Source organism: Onychostruthus taczanowskii, unplaced genomic scaffold, assembly GCF_017590055.1.
Source record: "Onychostruthus taczanowskii isolate IOZ18803 unplaced genomic scaffold, ASM1759005v1 scaffold59, whole genome shotgun sequence".
NCBI classification, from domain to species: Eukaryota; Metazoa; Chordata; class Aves; order Passeriformes; family Passeridae; genus Onychostruthus; species Onychostruthus taczanowskii.
The window spans coordinates 4,696,225-4,716,513 of NW_024503568.1; the positions used below are offsets into that span (position 1 = coordinate 4,696,225).

Consider the following 20,289-nt stretch of genomic DNA (forward strand, 5'->3'; position numbering starts at 1 on the left):
AGAGTTAGAAAAAAATGGCTTTCAATTAAATTTTTGAGGACTTCTAACAAGTTAGTAATCACTCAATACTTCAGCAAAATATACCCAGTGGCAAGTGAAAAAAAATACAACAAAAGCGTAAACAGAAAATTATGCTGCTAGTACCAATCTTGATAATCTATCACACACTTATGCAGGTAACCACCTTGAAACAGGTCTATTCTGCTGCTATGCTGGGCAATGTTGCTCACTGGAAATTGCACTTGCTTTTTATTATTATTATTTTAGTGTAATTGAAATTTTAGTTATTTTGAAAAAATAGTGTTCACTGATTGCACTACAACATGGGAAAAACTGAGTGCATTTGAATGAAACAGAATTGGTGAAGCACGACTCCAATAATTTATGTACATCAAAACTGCCAAATCCTCAGCCCACTGCCACGTTTTCAAGATTTCTACCTCTTGCAGCACTAAAATTAGCTTTTGCTTGTGTAAAAATTATCCTCTTCCCTTAGCCTTCTAGCTGGGCAAGACACTACTTGCTGTGGCTGGATGTCTGGCTGCTGGTCTCTACATAAGCAATAGACCATGTCACTCCTCAGCTGTGGTGGGAAAAGAAGATCCTAGATGACATGCATGTATTTTGCAGAGTCACAGTCTGGGATCTAGTTTGCGTCCCACTAGGACATTTAATAAAAACCCAGTCAGTAGCCTCACTGCTATGGAAGAGGAGAAAAGCTACGACAGAGTAAGTGAATACACTCCATAACATTGGGAATTAATAAAAAATAGAAGTAGGGAAATTTAGCACAAGCAAAAAGTGAGAATTGTTATATGACAAGTGTTTTGTGCATCCAGGAATCATGACTACACAGCATCATCACTGTTCTCAAAATCATCCACTCAGATGACTGCATTCAAAGAACAAAGTGCAGGTAGTTTTCACATCAAAAAAACAAAGGACTCTTCTACTTCAGGTGCAAGGAGATAGTTTTGTCCTTAAAGCACTGCTATTAAATTAGCAAAAACACCCAAACTTTACTCATGTGTGGTAGGGTGAAGAATTGATCACTATTCAACTTACTCTTCAAAAATAATTAAAAACATAGACAACTTTAAAGCATTTTTAAATTAAAAACTGAAATAAACAATTTTCTCAGAACACTTTTCTGAAACTATAAATTACTAGATATTGTATCTATGCTCTCAATATTTAATTACTTGCCTATAAAGTACTGCCGGAAGTGTAGATGCCTTTTGTGTTCCTCCTTCCTTTTTACTTGGTTTCCTTTCCTTAGGAGCTCGTAAAATTGCTGGTATGTTCAATTTCTATTGGATTTGAAGAAATGCAATACACATGAGTCTTGACACTTTTAAATAATATTCCTCTAATCTCAGTGCATGAAGAACAAAACACATAATGAGTGGGAGATTGCTTAGCTAACTATTTTACAGACTACACATTTATCCCAGTATGATTTTGTAATATAAAGTAGCCTTACAGTCATTTTTTCAAGTCAGTAAGAAAGACACAGAAAGACTAGATTTTAGAATTTTTCTTCAAGCTTCCAATATAGGGATGGACAAAGATGCATTTCTCTAGGAAGCTGAAACAAGCAATGGCAGATTCATCAAAGTGGCAGAATACTGAGGCAGTTTATTTTCCCCAGCATTGCAGCTACACTGGTGCTCGACAGGTTAATTAGAAAAATTATCTTATTGGACCAAGCCCATCACAAAGCAGACCAGACTCTTGTTGGGTTTCTACTATCTGCAGTGTGCTGGCTTCTCAGACAGCAGCCATCTATCAAAGTCATTTCTCAGCAGCCCCATGGGTCTGCATCTGTTCAACCAACTGGAAAAAAATGTCATGCAAGCTGTGTAAATGAATTCTGCTCAGCTTTTCTTTCCTTTTTTTTTTTCAAATTGAGTAACATTTGCATCAGGAAATATATTTGCGTATACTTACTCAAAGGAAGGAAAAATTATCTTGGTTTAAAAGATATGTTATGCAAGAATTCTTCTTTGCAAGTAGGAGAGGTAGGCAGACAAATGGAGCTAGCAAAAGGTTGCATATCTTAGGAACTATTACCGCACAAAGAAAGTGTAAGGTTTGTTTTCAGAACAGCAGCACAAACTCAGCAGCAACAAAGGGAGTACCGAAATTGTAAATAATTGTGTGTCTGCATTTCCACAGTGAACAGTTTCTTCAATCTTAAATCATTGTAGTCTCCCTCTCAAATCCAAAATGTCCATTGATATTTAACATCTGTGACATAAATATATATGAAAACACAGCAAAAATCTTCACTTCTCTTTTTTCCCATATCAGTGGGAACAAAGATAATTGCTGGCAACAAGAAGTAACCCAAATCTTCTGTTGTCCTAGATATTCATATTCATTTGATCAAAATATTCTCCTCTGCCTAGTTACACACTATTACATACAAACTGCACTTAAAAGCATTTTTATCACATAAAAGCCATGAAGAGTTAACTTTGAAGCCTACTTAACTTATCATTTGAAGACAACTGGAGACAAAAACAGTAGGATTAACTCATGCTTCATGCTAAAGTTCATCACAAATGACAGGTCAGTCACTTATAACAAATGAAAGAAATTTGCAAACAAGCACAGTATCACAACAACAAAATTAAGCTACATGTTCCCAGTAGGTGGTTTACAGAAGTCTAGGTACTTCACTCAGGAAGCACTATCCCCAGAGTAAAGCCTGGGTCTGATCAAATCAAATAAATTTATTCGGCCATAGAAGTGGCAGAAACTAAGAGGCCTATTCTTGGAAAACCTGTTCTGCTGTTTTTTCTGTAAAGGGGGGCAAGGAACCAACCAACCTGTCCAATGATTCTACCCAGCAGAGCCCATATTCCTTGCCCTTCATTTCGCAGTTTTCCATTCATATTTTGTAGCTCTTCCAAGGACTCACACAGCTGAAAAATTAAAGAGAAAAAAAATATAGGCAACAGAAATGAAAATCCATTAAGAGTTATTAAATAAAATTTACTCAGCCTCTTACTTAACAATGGTGCATTAATTTATTGTGGGATTAGAAAAACAATGAAACTTATATCAATACAGCTGAGATCAGTACAACCATTCAGTAATTTAACAGAAGTAAAACAAGAATCCAGAGCAACCACTTGTTTTGTAAAGACCTAAAGTATTTCAGCATGGAAATAAGGTTTCATAAAGACAAACGGAAAGCAAAACTAAAATACAGGAACATCTTATATGGGATGTCCACACTACTTAGACAATAACATTGTAACAAGTGAACATATAAATGAACCAAAACTCTCTTTTGCCACACTCACAGAAAAAGAAAAATTTAAAAGTAAAGGCTGTAAGCAAAAAAAGGGTTTCTTTTTCTTCTGAAAGTAACTGTTAGGTTGTGTATTTTGGGAGGTAACTGTTAATTTGGTTAAAAGCCCCCGGCACACTTTCCTTTTCCTTTATCATCTCTGGGCAGTTCACAAGGATCTGATGCTACATTTTCCATATGCTCTCACTTAAAACACACACCAAACAGCTGAGGAATAAACAGTAACACCACAGTAACATCATTAACTATCACTTAATAGGCTGTTAATTCAGCAAGAACTGCAGCATGTCATCTGTCACAAAAGGCACAGTATATCTATGTTTCAAAGTAACTTAATATTGAAACAAATAATTATTTGGTGAAAATGCCAAAAGTTATTTTTTAATCATAATGATGAGTTAATAAAAAATTACATTAACAACATTTCGGGGGAGCAAAGCCATAATTTATGGGCATAAAATTTGTTATGCCCTAAAAAGTATTCAGAGGACACTGTGGAGGTGTAAATACTGATTATTTCTGTCTGAAAAATTAGTCAAATCATTAAACCTAAGCCCAGCTGGAGTTGTAGTTGACATAAATAAATAAATAACACTCTTCAGTATCACAGATTGACAGTTATCAAGTGGGGCTACAAGCAGAGAATCACGCAAGTTCAAACAGGTCCACGTGCAATTTGTTACTGGAGCTCTCAGTAGGGTCTAAAGAATTTGTGTCCAGTCAACATATCACATTTTAGGAACTGATATTATTTGTATGGGAGAAGACAGACTACTGAATATTTTTAAAAGAAAAACATTACTTTTAAAAGATCAATAGTTTGCATCTTACATTTTTCTCCAAATTTTTTTCCATGGAAAGAAAAATTCTATCAAAATTAATAGCAGCAATACTAAAATGATACAAGGGTTTATCACCCCTTTTTCTTTACCTTATTATACTCCACATGAAGCTTTTCTTGTTCATTTTCTAACTTATCCTTGATGTTCTTCTGTTCAGCCATATTCTCCTGGATTTGAATCATGCGCATATTTCTCTCTATTTAAAAGAAAACATTTAGGCATTATTTCCTATTCTTGAATATACATTTTCAAGTTTTATGCACTAAAAAAAAGTGATGCAACCTAGAGTAAAAAACTATAACCATAGTAAGACAGAAAGCTATGGCCTAGAGGTTTAATACACACACTGAGTAGAATGAGTAGTCATAACATTTGTATTTTGCTACATAAATACTGTAGTCGTTTTAATGATGAACTTTGTTCAGCATCTAGCAAACAGTCAAAAAGTCATGCTATTCCACATAGAAATGGAGGAGAATTTAAGGGAATAATATGCCAGAAGTTACCTACTCCCTTCATAAAGACAGTTTAGTCTCCTGTTTATATTTGAAAGATTTTATTATTTTCTGAAGTGTCTTTAAAAAAAAAAGCTTTCTGTGTAAACAGAGACTCCAAGCAACAATGTATCTGACCTAAAATGAAGTCATAATCCATATTCATCTGCTATAAACAATTAAATACAATGAAAATAAAAAAGCTAATGAAATAGCATAGCACAATGCAGCAAAGTGGTACCTTTTCATTGATAAAAATAAGCTATTTTCACCCTTACCAAGGTAATAATTCACAAAGTCAGCAGTGAGAGCTGGTTGTTTATGTTTTCTTCTTCCATCAACACTGGAACTTGTATCTGAAGTATCCACTGGAAAAATGTCTGTGCTAATTCCCATCAGCTCGGCTTTGCGCATGAGCTTCCGTATGGCCGAAGCGCTGCTGGTGAGCGGCCGCGGCAGCTTCTCCCTGGGAACCCAGGCCTGGGGCCTGGTGGTGCGCGCCAGCTCCGCCTTGGCACGATACTGCTGGAGCCTGGCATTGATTCGAGCCTGCAGTGAAGAATTCCACAAATTAAATACATCAAGGAACAATTCAAAATTAGTTTTGAGTTATAATTTGGAGCACATCCACATTTTATTTTCATTTTAAAAGCTGTACAATCTAATCAATGGCATTTTCACTCCAGAGCTCTACAACTCAAGAAACAGATGCTGATACAGACCTTCCATTTTACTTCAAAGTGCACACACAAATGACACTATCCTTTCACTAGGTTTTGGAGCTGTGTACACATTTCTTGATGAGATTTCTCCATTGATGAAAGCAACAGATGACTGCTGGCTTTGAGACAGCCCCTTCCAATAATGATAATTTGATGGGACTGAGAAAACTCACTACTGGTAGAAGCTTTGGTTGACCTACCACACATGCATTTAGATACACATTAAATTGATATTTTCATGAGCAACAAAATTTGATGAAGAGCATTTGTACCGTATTTGACATACTTTTGTAGGAACTCCTTTCTCAATGCCACTTCTCTTTATAAATGTTAAACTTGCTGATTATAATTTGTCAACAACACAACCCAAACAGAAGTGAAGCAGACAAGTGAAACTCACAATATATATTGTTGATGACATCTGTATACTTGTGACCATCTGGGAGATCTACCCCAGAAGATCAAGCTGTTACTGACAGTTGGAAAACGCTGTCTTGAGGGAACTCTATGAAGTGGCAATTCTGGCAGAAACTGACATCAACATACAAACCTTCAGAGGCAGAACTCCAGCTGACTATCAGTTAGAAGCTGTTTGCTTGCCTGCACAAAGAAGAAACTAAACTAATATGACTGCCCCACCATATGGTGTAAGATACTCCTGAGACAAAAGCAAAAGGTGTGCATATACATACACACTATGGTTAAGGAACATGCCTGATTTCAAACAGAATCACTGAAGGTAGTACTGCAGACAGTTTAACACATTACCTTACTAGGTCTTGGAAATTTATGACCAAGAAACAAAGCAAATATAGCTTACAGGCCAGCTCTGACCCCAATGGCTTTTTTCTTGGACCCAGAGCAGCAGACAACAGGTCCACCTACAGCCACTGCTGTACAACACCAAAGCCACCAAGAGTGAAAACATGTGGTTGTACAAAACGTATGAAGTCATCATACTTGATTCAAGGTGCCTATGACACTATGTCAAGTAACTCCACGTGCAGTTTTCAACAGTCATTCTTCAGTCTCAAAAGTTTTAATCTAAATAATTTAGAATAAAAAATTGCAGGGTTTTGGTTTGGGAAAAAGAGGGGAGAGAAAAGGAAATGCTGAGAACTTATCAGCATTAGCAGCACTGCTTAATACATGCCTGAAAACAGAGCTAATAAGTCCTGCTGGATCCAAACTGATATTGCACAACCAGCACTTACCATCATATTGGGCAGTGTTCATATTATTGTAATGTCTCCATTACACAGGTACATTTCACATAACTGAGAGCTGAGTATATTCAGCAAGCATTATGAAACCAGTTTTAAATCAAGCTACATGAAGTTCAATACCCAAAAAAAATTTATTCACAATTCTTCTATGGTACAAATTTGCTCATGCTCATTCTCAACAGCATAGGTAATTTTAAATTAATATTCTCCTATTCAAAAATCTCTGAAGAACTGGAAAGGCAAGATTTTTAAAAATAAAAGTTTGATAATATGAAACAATATTTTCTTATCATTACACTATAATTCTCACTTCAGAAAAAAAGCAGATAGTCCTTGCCTATAAATTATTTCCATTATTTACAGCATCTGCTACTTTCAACAAATAAATCAGGCAGGTTTTGTTTAGGTAACAAGCTGTTTTCCTGCATAGGTGTGATTTTTCCATGGAACATACTTCAGTCTAAGCAGTGAAGCAAACTATGCTAGAAATTCCACAGAATCAGAAAAAATAAATAAAGGACACACATTGAAACATGAAAGTATGCAGATTCCCTCAGAGGAATTGAAACCTTTGTATCAACACGACTTTTATCAGTTGAGCTTCTGCAGTAACTAAACAGTGTTAAATGGATCTGTCACTAGACACGGATACAGACATGCCTAAGGCTTCCAGACAACTCCCACGCAGTAGCACAGACTCACTTCTTTGCATACATTATTTCTTTTCCTAGGAAGTCTTTACTATGAAAACACCTGGCTCACATAATTCCACTTAGACCTACAAAATTGGAAATTTAGATAGAAATAGAAATGCCTAATTTTTTCTGGCCTTTTTTCTTCAGAATCTTGAAGAAAATATTAAACAAAATCTATGAATTACAATGAAAAAGAAATTACCAACATTTTACCTCAAAAACAAAGTAATATTTTTCAATTCAGACAAGCACAGATATTTGGTATTTATTGAAATAGATATATAATATGTATGAAATACAACTGCATCATATATAGAGATAATTGTTCTTAGAGACCAAACCCTACAAACAGCTCAGTGCGCTGTTAAATGACCAAGCACTACCAATATATTCCACATTTAATTTTCTACTATAATAATACTTTTACCTTCTCTTAATTTCTGTCTTGTTTAACGTGGATGATTAGTACGGAGGCATTTGTGTCACGAATACAATACCTGAGCTTCTGGTGAAAGCTGCTTTTCTCTTTCCTGCAAGGACATTTTACAGTAAGATTGTAAAGCCAAGTAGTTCTTCCGCTTCCATTTTCTGTCTAACCTGTCCGCATGCTGTTTACAATAAGCAAAAAAAGGGTCAGCTATATCCTGTTTCAGAAAAAACAAAGGGGAAGGAATGAAAATAGAGTGAGACAAAGTAAGGCTCAAAGGGCTCTGAACAGCACAAACATTCTGGCGATTTGTTCACATTTTCAAATGGGCATGATTTTAAAAACAACTAAAAAGTATGTTTCTAAATAAATCTTGTCATGTTGATGTAATTTACCATGTAAGGTGTTTTTCCATTGTTTTTATTGCATGATTCTAAACATTTTTAAATGCATTAATGATTTAACTCTCTCCTTGTCAATCTCTGTACTATATCTGCATTCCCAGGAAAAAAATCCCAGCAAAATAAATTCCTAAGTCAAATCCCTTTAACATATAACATGTATTAATTTCCTGTTGATTCACTGTGCCTTTTAAATTAAATCCTACAAGTGCTTAATAATTCTGAATACTATCAAAGGCAATATATTTGGTTTCTCTAACATTTTTCCAATCATTTTGGTGGCTATACCTTCACATGATTTATCATCTCTCAGATGATTTTTTTTCCCATTTTTCATTCCATCATATCTGCACACTATCATGGCTAGGTTTATAGCAACTTCCAGCATCTGCAAACCCTGCAAGCAGACTACAAATATCTGAACCATGAAGAGACATGGTTTGAGAAATACATTTAATTGCCTTTGTATTTTCAAAAGTGTACAAATAACATCATAAATCTACAGACTAAGAAAAACTTAAAGCAGTCTCCTTCATAAAGTAATACAAATATTAATAAATAATCTGCCTATCATATTACCCTTTATTCCTTATAAAACTCATAAAACATAGACTAATAAAATTTACTCTGACTTTCCGTACAAGCACATTTTAATTTAGATTTTCACATTATGAGACAGCTTACTTTAAAAATTAGCTGTGCCCTAACATGAGATTGTGTGAGACCTTGATTAAAAATTTGACTGCAGAGAACACGTAACAAAATTTTAAGGTGGAAAGGCAAGCAAATACATATACCCAGAGGGAATTCACATAGGGCATTTAAAGACTCAGCCTTACACATAATCTATTAAGGACAACAACAATGAGGCAATGTGCTATCTTCCTATTTACTGGTCCAACAGAAGAAAGTATTTTGTGATTCCTTGATGAATCCCTTAGAAGTCCACTGTTTTCAGAAACAAAAGTGTCAATATCAACAGTGAAAATAATGCTTGTTTTTGTGTTACCTGTGCCACCTCCTAAGGCAAAAAACTAAATTGTGAAGCTATGAACATGACAGGCTTAATCCAAATTATATTTATCAGGATGAAATTGGACAACCTAAAAGTACTTATACCATAAAAATGAATCAGGAAGTAGGAACTTCAAATCTGAACTGCTTTAGATCACATTACAGGGAAAAAAATTGTTAAGAAAATATATTAAGATGTTATCAGGAGGTTTTAAATACTTGCTTTTTATTCTGATTCCAGAGATTAATGTTATGACAAGGAAAGTCATAGCTATGTACCAGAATTTGAAGTAAATACTTGAAAATATGCATGAAAAAGTGACATCAGAAATGTTTTTAATTTCTGACGTTTCCAATTCGGTATGAAACAGAGATTACTGTACTGCACAAACAGCTAGGTAAGTATGTCACCCTATGTGAAGTTCAGGAAATAGAATGCCTGTGTGTATTGACTGACAGTCTATTAAGCCAACTTCTGCATTAACTTTCTCTATCCTTTTTTCCAGTCAGTTTCAGAAGATGCTCAGAGTTGAACAATTTGGTGAAGGGCTCTCCCTGTACAGTTCCCTTACTCCCTTACTTGTTAGCTACTTAAAAACTTTGTTGAGGACCTGTGAACAAAAAGGCTACCATTTCAGGTCATCTCCATAAGCTTTCAATAGAGACCTTTTATTCTATCCTTTCCATACTTACCTCTTCTGCTGCTGCTTCTGAGAGGAGGCCTTCCTTCTGAGCACAGGTCACATGGAAATAAGCTCTGCACATCCCAGCATCACAACTGATGCATACACCAGTTCTGGCAAAACGAGGATCTTCACAAAAGCTGCACTCCTTCATAAAGAAGAATGGAAAAGGCCACAGTAAATATTTTAGGTGCACTTTGCCTAATATTTGATAATTTATGTCATATATATAAAAACCAAACTGGTAGATGACCCCTGTGTGGTACAGAAACTAAGTATGCTCCCAATGGCTGACACTACTTAAAGCTTCCTGCTTTCTCAACTCCCACTATTAATTTCATTTTCAACAATGTTAAAGTGCTTAAATAATCTAAACAGCATGCTGGATGAATTTTTATATGAACCTCCACGTACTGCACTCCCCTTCAACAAAACATAAATACCATCAAAGCAATTCAAGCACAATTAGTTGTATAACCATGACATAAAAAACCTCCACTCCTCAGCAAATGTTCAGCAAGTTCACAGGACAAACAACAATAAAAGAGCAGTGCTCTGAATGACTGAAAACCATAGATAATTATGTACATGTCCTTTGATAAGCAATGACTGAGGAGTAAATATGTGACAGGGCAGAAACAAATACTCAAGAATCATAAATATCAGTAAGGAAGGTTGTGATTCACTTGATTAACTGGCTTCAGATATGTGCATTCTAGACACAGTCACTTGAAAAACAACCAACTGACATCCCTAAATATGGCCTGAAAAAAAAAAAAGCAATTAACTTATTTTTCAGTCAGTCTCTTTCACCATAATTTCAGACCAAATCCCTGTGCCAGCAATCTAGAGAAATGAGCAGATAAGCAGGAAATGGGAACATGCCCTGCTTGAGCAGTGCTGCCATTCAGTGCATAAAGATGGTCTAAAATTATACAGGCATGCATTTCCTAGACTCCTACTTGCTGAATAGAGAGCAAAGTTGTCTATCACCTAGAAAAAATATCTCCATGCAGAAAGTTAAACAAAAGAACAGAATGGTAAGGAAAACTCAGTGACTGAAGAATCTCAAAACATCGCATGTGCTACACTTGAAGGGCACCCTTTAGCTGTGTAGCTACAACACCTAAAAGATAAGAAATTAAATCAAAAAAACTATTATATTAAGCTGGTTTTGAAGGGGGAATGGAGCAAAATAAGCTGTAACTTCCACACTTAATATAGCAAACAACATTTACAGCTTTCCAACAGTAATGGGTCTTCTTCACCTGTACAGGTCACTTTCACCTTACTCACAGCAAGACAAGATGCCCAAATTCTTTACCCTGATCCTATACATCACTCATGTTATTAAAAAAAAGGGTATGATTAATTTCAACAACAGTTTGCAAGGTCTGGGGTGCTTGCCCCAACCTTTTACAAGCATTTCTAAACTAGGCTAAATGCCTCAGGAGGCCCAGGCTCCTGACACAGGTAGGTTGTACATGGGCAATCCAAAGTGTTTTAGTCTGTTTTATATATCGTATGCATTTTTAAAACTGCACTACACATTTTCATTTAGTATTCTATTTAACAAATAGAAAAAATTAAAGAAAACAAAAGTGACTTGGCAGAAATGAAGCTTTAGAGCTGCAGACTTAGAACCAACCACCTTCCCTCACACTGGCCTGATAGATATGGCTTCTCCACACTGCCTCCATTAGCCAAACAAACAGTATTTAGGAAACTAATGAGTGCTGTCCTCTGCCCACCACAATGGTTTTCTGTATGATTTGTTCATGATACTTTCGATCTGGACTGAAAACATTTACATGTAAAACAATTTTAACTTTAGAACTATGTCTCAGTTCAAGCTGAGGGTCCTATATTGCTGTGGATTTTGGTAAAAACTGCTTTGGAACAGCTTGTTGTATGCAGACCAGCTTACACATACACCCTAGGTACCTCTGCCCCTTTCTTAATCAACTTAACCTCCCACCTCTCATCTTATGCATCCTCCTCACTTTCCATTCACATTTTGTCAATCTGCCACTGACTTCAAAAGCAATTAGCACCTCTGTAACAAATCAGGGAAACTGGGCAAAAACAGTGACAGAAATTATGGAGAACAGTAGTAAGGGAACAGATAGACGAATGGAGGGAACAACAGGTAGGTTGTAGGTATAACAACCATTTAATAAACTTTATCTCATTTTGAGTCCTTAATCTCACTACAAAATTGCTATAAAAAAGAAAAATAAAGTTGGGGAGATGCATTTTATTCTATTACATGTAAAAACATAAAATACAGCTACTTGTTGCCACTACATCTTTTCTAAACTTACCTTTGCACCATACTTGGAATAATTCATTTCTGTTAGTGTTACTGGCCGCAGCTTGTCAATATCTCCAAATGCCACTCCTGGAACATAGAGGGCACAAACAATGTGGACCCACCTAAAACAGCAAACAAAATTAGGTTACTGTTATCAACATTTTGATCCTGTGTTATACTCACCATTTTCAGATTTCAAAGTGTCTTGCAAATGCTGCAGATGCTAGCTGAAACACTTGAAGGAAAGTACATGTAAAGAAGGGATGGAGTGCCTATTTGGAATTCAGGAGCTCAGACACTGAACCATACAGTAAGGCCTTTCAAAGGCACTGGGATTGCTCTGCCTGTCTGGATCCACGGCTGGGCTACCGCCACCTTTATGTTTTGATGGCTCTCCTAAGGGCTCCACACACTTTTCAAGGAACATGAAAGGTGTATGAAGATTTTGATGTTACTTATAAAGCTAAGGCAGACAGATATTTTCATAATGTGGCAGGGGGTAGGAAGGGAACAAACAAAATTATACAGGTAGTCAGAGCAACACTGAGCTCTGAGCATATAGCTATGAAGCACTTAAAACAGACTTTGATGCTGTTAGTTGCACCTCTTAGTATCACCAAAACTAACTAGTTTTAAGTAACATCAAGAGGACTTGCATTCAGGAATAAACACATCTGAGTAGTATAAAAGAAAGGCCTATCTGAAACTCAGATAAACAGACTTAGTTTACTTAGTTGTTCCCTTCTTCACTGGCCATAAAAAATCTAGACAGTAAGAGGTCTAAATCTTCAGCCCTGAGGGGTAGGAAATGAATCTGGACCTTAGAGTATAGTAATCAAATGCCACACAATGGTAAAAGCTTCAACCTCAAGACTGCTTTTTGCCACGCATCTTCCTAACCTTCTGAAGCTCTCAGCTACCCAAAAATAGCCTTGCAGCAGAAGACAAATTTTCCTCTTCTTCTTCCATTGTTCTGGTAATAAACACTTTCTAAAAGATCCAGCTCTCACTGTCACAAACCATCAGTTAGCAACAAACTCAAAATCTGCACAGCATGCATGACTCAAATTAACTGAGACAAACTACTGCAAATAATCTTACTGTTTTATCAAAATTCAGGAAGCACTTGCTACTCCTTGCACCAGGTGGGAAAAAAACTGTGATAGGCAGAGGGTCAAGATTGCTATTTTTTTATTATTTTAAGATATTCAAGAAAATGGCCTTCCAATTGCAGAGATTGTAACTAACACTTTGAACCTATAAAGTCCCACATGATATATAATACAACTAGAGACTTCAGACATAACTAAGCTGAAATAGCCTGTTTGAGCCTCAGCTAGTGTGTTAATTCAGCACTTTACAATCTTCCCAGTCATTACTGTTTAACAGTAAATGTAACACTAGTGAAGACTAAAACTCTCTTCTGTTCTAATCAAATAATAGAATCTACTCCCTGTATTCAAGAAGACTCATGATGATGTGAGAAACACTTCTATCCTTGTTTCTTTTACCAGGGATTCAGTACAAACCTGTTACCACCTGCTAAAATCTGCACCCATGCTGCTGTGCTCTTTTTCCCAATCTTCTACCACTGTTCAGCCTATCTCTTCTCCCTCCTCTTTCCTTTGCATGTCAATTTAAAAAATTCACTTATACCAAAGCAATAACATCTTGGGTTCAAAAGCACTTAAAACAGCTACTGTTATTAACTAGCTGCTTACAGATGAGAGAAATACTGAAGTTGATGTCTACACTATTCAGGAGCTCCATGTAGCCCTAGTTTACCAAAGCAGCACACTTCTCATCAACTGTTCTTAGCCCTACAATGCTGGAATTTATCACAAGCAGATTTATTAAGTTTCATGTTATTTATGAATCATATATCCCAACAGAAATTACAAAAAAAGCAAAATATTAAAGGTTCAGTAGCAAGCTCAAAAATACATCTATATTTCAGTCTTTACAAAAGAAAACAATGATCTTTCAATGCACAAAACTGGTGAACAGACTATTTACTTACCATTTCCCCCCCAAACAGTTCAAGATATTAACTGGATAACAGAAAAATCCCAGTAACAGTAAGAAACTACTTAAAAGCCATTAAACTGCTTCACTCGGTAAGAAATTTCCCAGTAAATCTAACAAGCCACAACATTGACTGATCCATTGTGTCATATCTGACAAGATTCTTTTCACTTGTGTATTTAAAAACAAGTATTTATCCTATGGTTAAATCACTCAGATTTGGGAAGCTAAGTAGTAAATTCCCTTTAAAACATATAAACTTAAAGCAATTAGAATTATGTATATCCCAAATACATATTTATATGCAAGAACTGCTTTGTTTTGCCTCCACAAATTTTACTAGTGTTCTTCACATCCACAAAATTATTTGGTCACAGTGTTGTTACTATAGGAAGAAGCAAAGAAAATTTAAAGATGAGTTACAACCTTGCCTTTAAACAATGCAGTACAAATATGGCAGCCTGCTAGCTGCCAGAGAACAAGCTGAGACACTCAAGTGTTCTGCCAAACTTCTACCTGCTCGGAAAGAGAGCAAACCTCATCAGTGGTTTTATTACAGCAGAAACACTCCAGCATGCCACCACCGACCTCTAACTTAATACGATGTCACGTGTAAAAAAACAGATTCTTCTCATTAGTATATGAAAAGTAAACCTTCTGTCTGACTCCCCAGAAAACCAGTGGAGGCACAACCAATCCCTGCAGGGGAGCAATGGAGCAGCAGGTACCACCTCTGCCCTTCCACACTGTATCCAGGAGTGGCAATAGCTTGGCCTAAATCACTACTTTTATGAAATGTCCTCTACTAAAAAAAGCATAGGTACATGCTTAAATGCACATTTTGGTAAACATTATGATTTACTAAAATAAATACCTCATTGACATGAGCCTATTATACTTGTTTTTAAAAGGAAATTAAAAAAAAAACCAAAACAACTAAATACAACACACAGAATGAGACCTGTAACCTTGAGATAAACAGACTTCTTGTTTGTAAACAAAAACATCTGAATTCTGTAGGGCTTCTTTTCTATACTCTTCCTTTAAATTAAGGTTTGTAATACAGAACAAATCTTTATAAACAGAAATTACATATCTCCACAATTATTATTCTTAACAAAAATCCAAGGTTCTAGTTGGAGATTTTTGGTAGTAAGTTTTAATACAGCCTACTAAACATACTCTACGAAGTTCAATATAAAGATACCCATCTACAAGCAGCTGCTTTCTCAATTTAATTTGCACAGTTTCTTCATGCTCCACTGGTGTATTTAATGCTGCTGCACTCTGTAGGAGTTTATCTATGATAAACCCAACAGCTGGCTGCTTGCTTCATACTGACCTTCTCAAAATGCTTTAGTATATGTCACCCAAGTATTGCAGTACTACAGATTTAAACTGCCATTTCTGTGTGATTGGCACACAAGTGCCTCATTTCTTTAACCACCTATATGTGAACTCAGACCTGAATCTTTATTAAAAAACATACACAAGTCAGTCAAGTTCACAGCTGAAGCAGCTTCAGCTGCTTTTAATACCAATTCTAAATATTTTCGTGCTCATTTATTTAGCTGCACATGTTTTAGAAGCTTGTAATTAAGACAAATTGGGTAATCAAAGAAGAATAATCTTCCTTGTTACTTTACCATCCATTTAGCTTGGAGCAATGATGACAGATGTTGATTAGGAAGGAAGAAAAACTCCATACTGAAACAAGGACAGAATTTATATTTTTGGAAAATAGCATTTTGAGAAGTAAAATTTCATAAATTCACATTTATACTTGTGAAACTGAGAGATTAATGTGAAAAGGTTTCTGCTAAGAAATTAAGCACCCCATTATTCTAATGATTCACCTTTCATGTAAAAAGAGAGAAATTATTCCAATTCGATTATGAAGAGAAACTAACTAGGTTTGGTTTGTGTTATTTTGAGCACTGATGCATACGGAGAATTTATTTTTAGGTAAGTGTATGAAGGGCGATGGTGAGGCAAAGAAATCTGTTACTTAGTAGTTCCTTCCTGCTAATACATCAAGAAAACCACTAAATTGGATTACAGTTAACTGAGTACAATGGAAACATAATGGACACTGCCCCAAGGCCCCACACCTAGTCTACAGTGCCCTCCTACCCTTGAGAATTCAAATTTATAAATAAATAATAAAAAGAGAGCACAGAAATTTTCACATACTAATAATTTCAACCAGTAAATAGCAATTGGTATTTGTTTTTTTCTAATATATAACCTCTTCATCTGGGAGAATAAACTTATCCAGGGTAGCAATATCATATTACCCAGCAAATGAAGACATAATAACAATAAAATATTGTGATAATGCCCACTTTCACCAAGGCAGGCATGTGCTTCTGCACAGACAACCAATGTAACAAAGAAAATACTTCCAGGTTAACTAAAAGCATACCACCACTTCACAAGAAAAAAATTAAGCAATTATTAAAATGCTAACTTATAATTTCTACTAGGATAGCAGTTATATATACAGGGCTTAAATTGTTTGCAGAACACAGGAATAAAAATGTTTAAATAACATTTGCCAGGTGATATCAAGTCTAACACTTCCTGTTACACAACTGACTTACAGACTTTAAGAGTAATTTTTTGCATATAGAAGCATTATTATCAAAACAGAAAACAACTGGAAAAGCACAATTTGCTTAGTTGTGTAAAGACTTTATAAGGAAGATGCACATACACTCTTCAACCTACTACAGACCAAAAACTAGGATCTGAACCCTAAAAGTATTAAAAAAGCACAAATACCTCCAAGGCTCAAAATTATTCACTACAAACCTTGACTCATTTGTGTAAGTTTTTTTTTTAAAGCTTATGAAAAGCCCAGCACCTGAAAACTTTCCTTTTTATCACACACCCACAATTTATACAACCATAAAATGTATGGGAAAAACCTTAATTTTCATGGTCTATTAATAAAAAAATAAAAAAATGAAAAAAAAAAACAAAAAAAACCCCCAAAAAAAAAACAAAGACCCAAAGAAAACCATGAAACCATGCAGCAAAACCTAGCAATACTAAGCATAAATCAGACATCACTGATAATACAGCTTTTGCCTTTAATACAGATAATTAGTTATCATTAATATATATATATATCTTTATTTTCAAACATGACAGGAATTGAAGACATCATCAGAATTAATCTGCTTATTCTCAAATCAGACATGAATTCAATCCTAAAAAGAAGTAAAGAATATTGCCAAAAATCAAGAATATAATCCTCATAATTCTAAATAATCATAATATACAAGGTCTGTCTGAATACCTTTAGCACATCTTCAATATAATTTTGTTACGCTACTTTTTCCCATTACCTGCCATTACTGACCCAGTCCTTTACTAAAATAAAAACATGCAGTTTTCCTCCCACTTACATCCTATTTAAAAGTCAACAGACTTGAGCAGAATCTCTACATGGTACAGGCAAAAACCCAATCATTTAAAGGTAGATGACAACAAATTCAAAACATCACTTATTCAGTCTTACCTGCCTGCATCAGTCTCTTTGAAGATCCCATCCTGGTTGGGACACAATTCACAGCTAGGTGTGACACCACATTTGCATGCATCACAAAACCAAGGCTCTGTGGAATTTTCTGAAGCTGAACTCATGATAGAGTCACTCTCTCCATCAACACCATAGCAACCTACACACAGGGCAAATGGAAGATCAGCGCAAGGGACAATTGTAGAAGTAGCCACTTGCCAGTTATGATTTCAGAAGGAAACATACACATATACAAATTCAGGGGAACAATTCAAGAGAAATACCGAGATACTAAAGAAAGTTTACAATTGCTGTTGAAATTATTACTGTTAGTGCAAAATTTACATTTTAAAGCGAGTTTAATTCTAAAAAGTCATCTGTTTTATGTGATTGTATTAGATTACAACCAAAAAAAAGTAAGAAAAAAGACTGTTTCACTTTATTCTTCTAGCTATTAGGAAGAAAAGTAAGAAAACAAGACTTGAAGAAAACAAAGATTAAAAAACACTCAATGCATTTTTTTGGAGTAAAGAAATATATTTCAAGATAAAAGCAACAAGCTCTTCTCCCTGACAATGAACATTTTTTGGAGGGAAGGAGAGAATGTTTGGATTTTCTTCTAGAGGTTCATTATGTCAGTAGAATCCAGTCAACAATTATGCACTCCACTTTTCCACTTTGCATTCAGCACGCAAATCAACTACAAAATAATATACACGTGAAATAAAAAAAACTATTTATCTACTTTATGAGTTGTAGAACTGACCTTAAGAACCCTTGTGCAACTTCAAAACCAAAGCATAGTTTGTGGAGTACAAACTGACAATTTTGAGACACCACACTGGTGATTGATGAAATATATATATATATATTTTTAAGCACTCTCATTTGTACCTGGTTTTAAATTATAGCTAGGCTCAATCATTCAGTTTCTCCATTCCTCACTACAACTAGCATATTCTTTATGATTGCTAAGGCACCTATGCATGCTTAGTTACCACAAATTTAGGAAAACAGTGTCTTTAAAGTGATTTGTTTAAATTTTCCACAAGAGCAAGAGTTGTATTAGTACTACCACAAATGACAAGAAGAAAAATACTAAAGCTAATCACCACAAAACTGGTTTTTAATATCCCACGTTTTGAACATTTAGCTGCTATTCAATAAGAGAAAAAATATCTAATTGTCAACACTTAACACACAGCAAAGATTTTACTAAAAAATTACATTCAGCTATTTATCAAAGGCAGCAATCAAGTCAAAATTTGTGCTTTCAAAGCAGTAAAATTACTCACTTCTGCAATTAAATAGCAACATGTTTTTTTTTTACTTTGTTTCATTACCCACCGGCTGTAATAAAATAGCAACAGTGCTCCAACTGCCCTTGCAACAGAAACAGGGGTCTGCATAATATAGAGAAACTACACTCAGGAAATAAGCAACACTGCAGGAAATGCTTAAGAAACATAGTCTTCCATTACAGGATGAGCCTCATCAATAAGAATTAAAATGACAGAATGTTTCTTTTCATAATAAAAAGTGTCCTAGAATGAAAGGACAAGTAATGCGCAAAAGCGCATTCACAGACAAATTTCATTAGGGATATACAAGATCATATAGCTCATGCATAGAGTCACTCCATCTTCCTTATAATGTGGTATCCGCCTAAAGCAACATTCCACAAAGTAACTTTTTTAATTCTAATAACACAATTTTGAATAGATGCCAGCAAATCTCCTTTTCAGCAATAACACTAATGTACAAACACATGGCCCATTGATATCATAGAGGTGATGAACCTTTTAGTAATTCCTTTAGAATTTAAAACATATTAACATTTTCTTAAAAGTACTTAATAAAAATTTCTTAACATTACAGATGCAGTAATACTGTCCTCAATCCACACAACAAAATAAAATCACGAATGTTTCTTTCAGACATTGACGCTTCTTCACCAATTGAAAGTGATTTCAAAGTGAAATCAATTTCACCAATTGATTAGATTTGCTCTTCTAGCCTAAGAGCCATCAGTCTACTAAAATTAGAATTATGACCTCCCCAAACTGTCTTACCTTCACTGATTAATAGTTCCTTTATAATACTTATCAGTCATTTATACCTGATTTGTTTTTTATCTTTCCTCCTAGAAAATAACACAAATGTGCTGCAATTATTTAGATCCTTATCACATGTGTTGGCATTAAACATGATTTCTGTAACAATACAAATATCTTTTCCAAAGGAGGAGGGGGGGGGGGGGGGGAAGTATTTTTTTTGCCCCAATTTGTATATAAATCTTAGTGACAGCTTTAAAGAGTTTAAGAACAATGACAGATAAGGAGATGCTTACTCTTTCACATAACTAGCATTTACTAAAAGCTGAACACCACACTGTTACAACTAAAAGGGGTGGTCTTTAGCTGGAGAAAACAGACTAGATTACCATTAACCATTGCTGATAAAAACATCAAAACAATCTGTTCCACCACAAAGCTGAAGAAAAGGAAATCTAGCCTGTAAGACTGCTGCTGACCTGGTGTATGCTGCCAAATAAAGCTGCTGAATTAAAGCTGCAATACAAAAACCTTGCTGGCTCTG

The 20,289-nt window shown here is 35.3% G+C and overlaps 1 protein-coding gene across 5 annotated transcripts in view; it reads right to left on the minus strand.

Moving 5' to 3' along the window:
- PHF14 (PHD finger protein 14) overlaps window positions 1-20,289 on the minus strand; it is a 161,019-nt gene that overhangs the window by 116,316 nt on the left and 24,414 nt on the right. For all 5 annotated transcript variants that reach the window (XM_041418248.1, XM_041418246.1, XM_041418247.1 and 2 more), the window contains exons 5-12: window positions 17,692-17,851; window positions 12,151-12,262; window positions 9,837-9,974; window positions 7,799-7,945; window positions 4,937-5,207; window positions 4,254-4,360; window positions 2,835-2,930; window positions 1,207-1,310 (exon numbers count right to left, since the gene is read on the minus strand). In XM_041418248.1, the coding sequence (XP_041274182.1) occupies window positions 1,207-1,310; window positions 2,835-2,930; window positions 4,254-4,360; window positions 4,937-5,207; window positions 7,799-7,945; window positions 9,837-9,974; window positions 12,151-12,262; window positions 17,692-17,851 (1,135 nt within the window). The remainder of the gene's footprint in view (window positions 1-1,206; window positions 1,311-2,834; window positions 2,931-4,253; window positions 4,361-4,936; window positions 5,208-7,798; window positions 7,946-9,836; window positions 9,975-12,150; window positions 12,263-17,691; window positions 17,852-20,289) is intronic.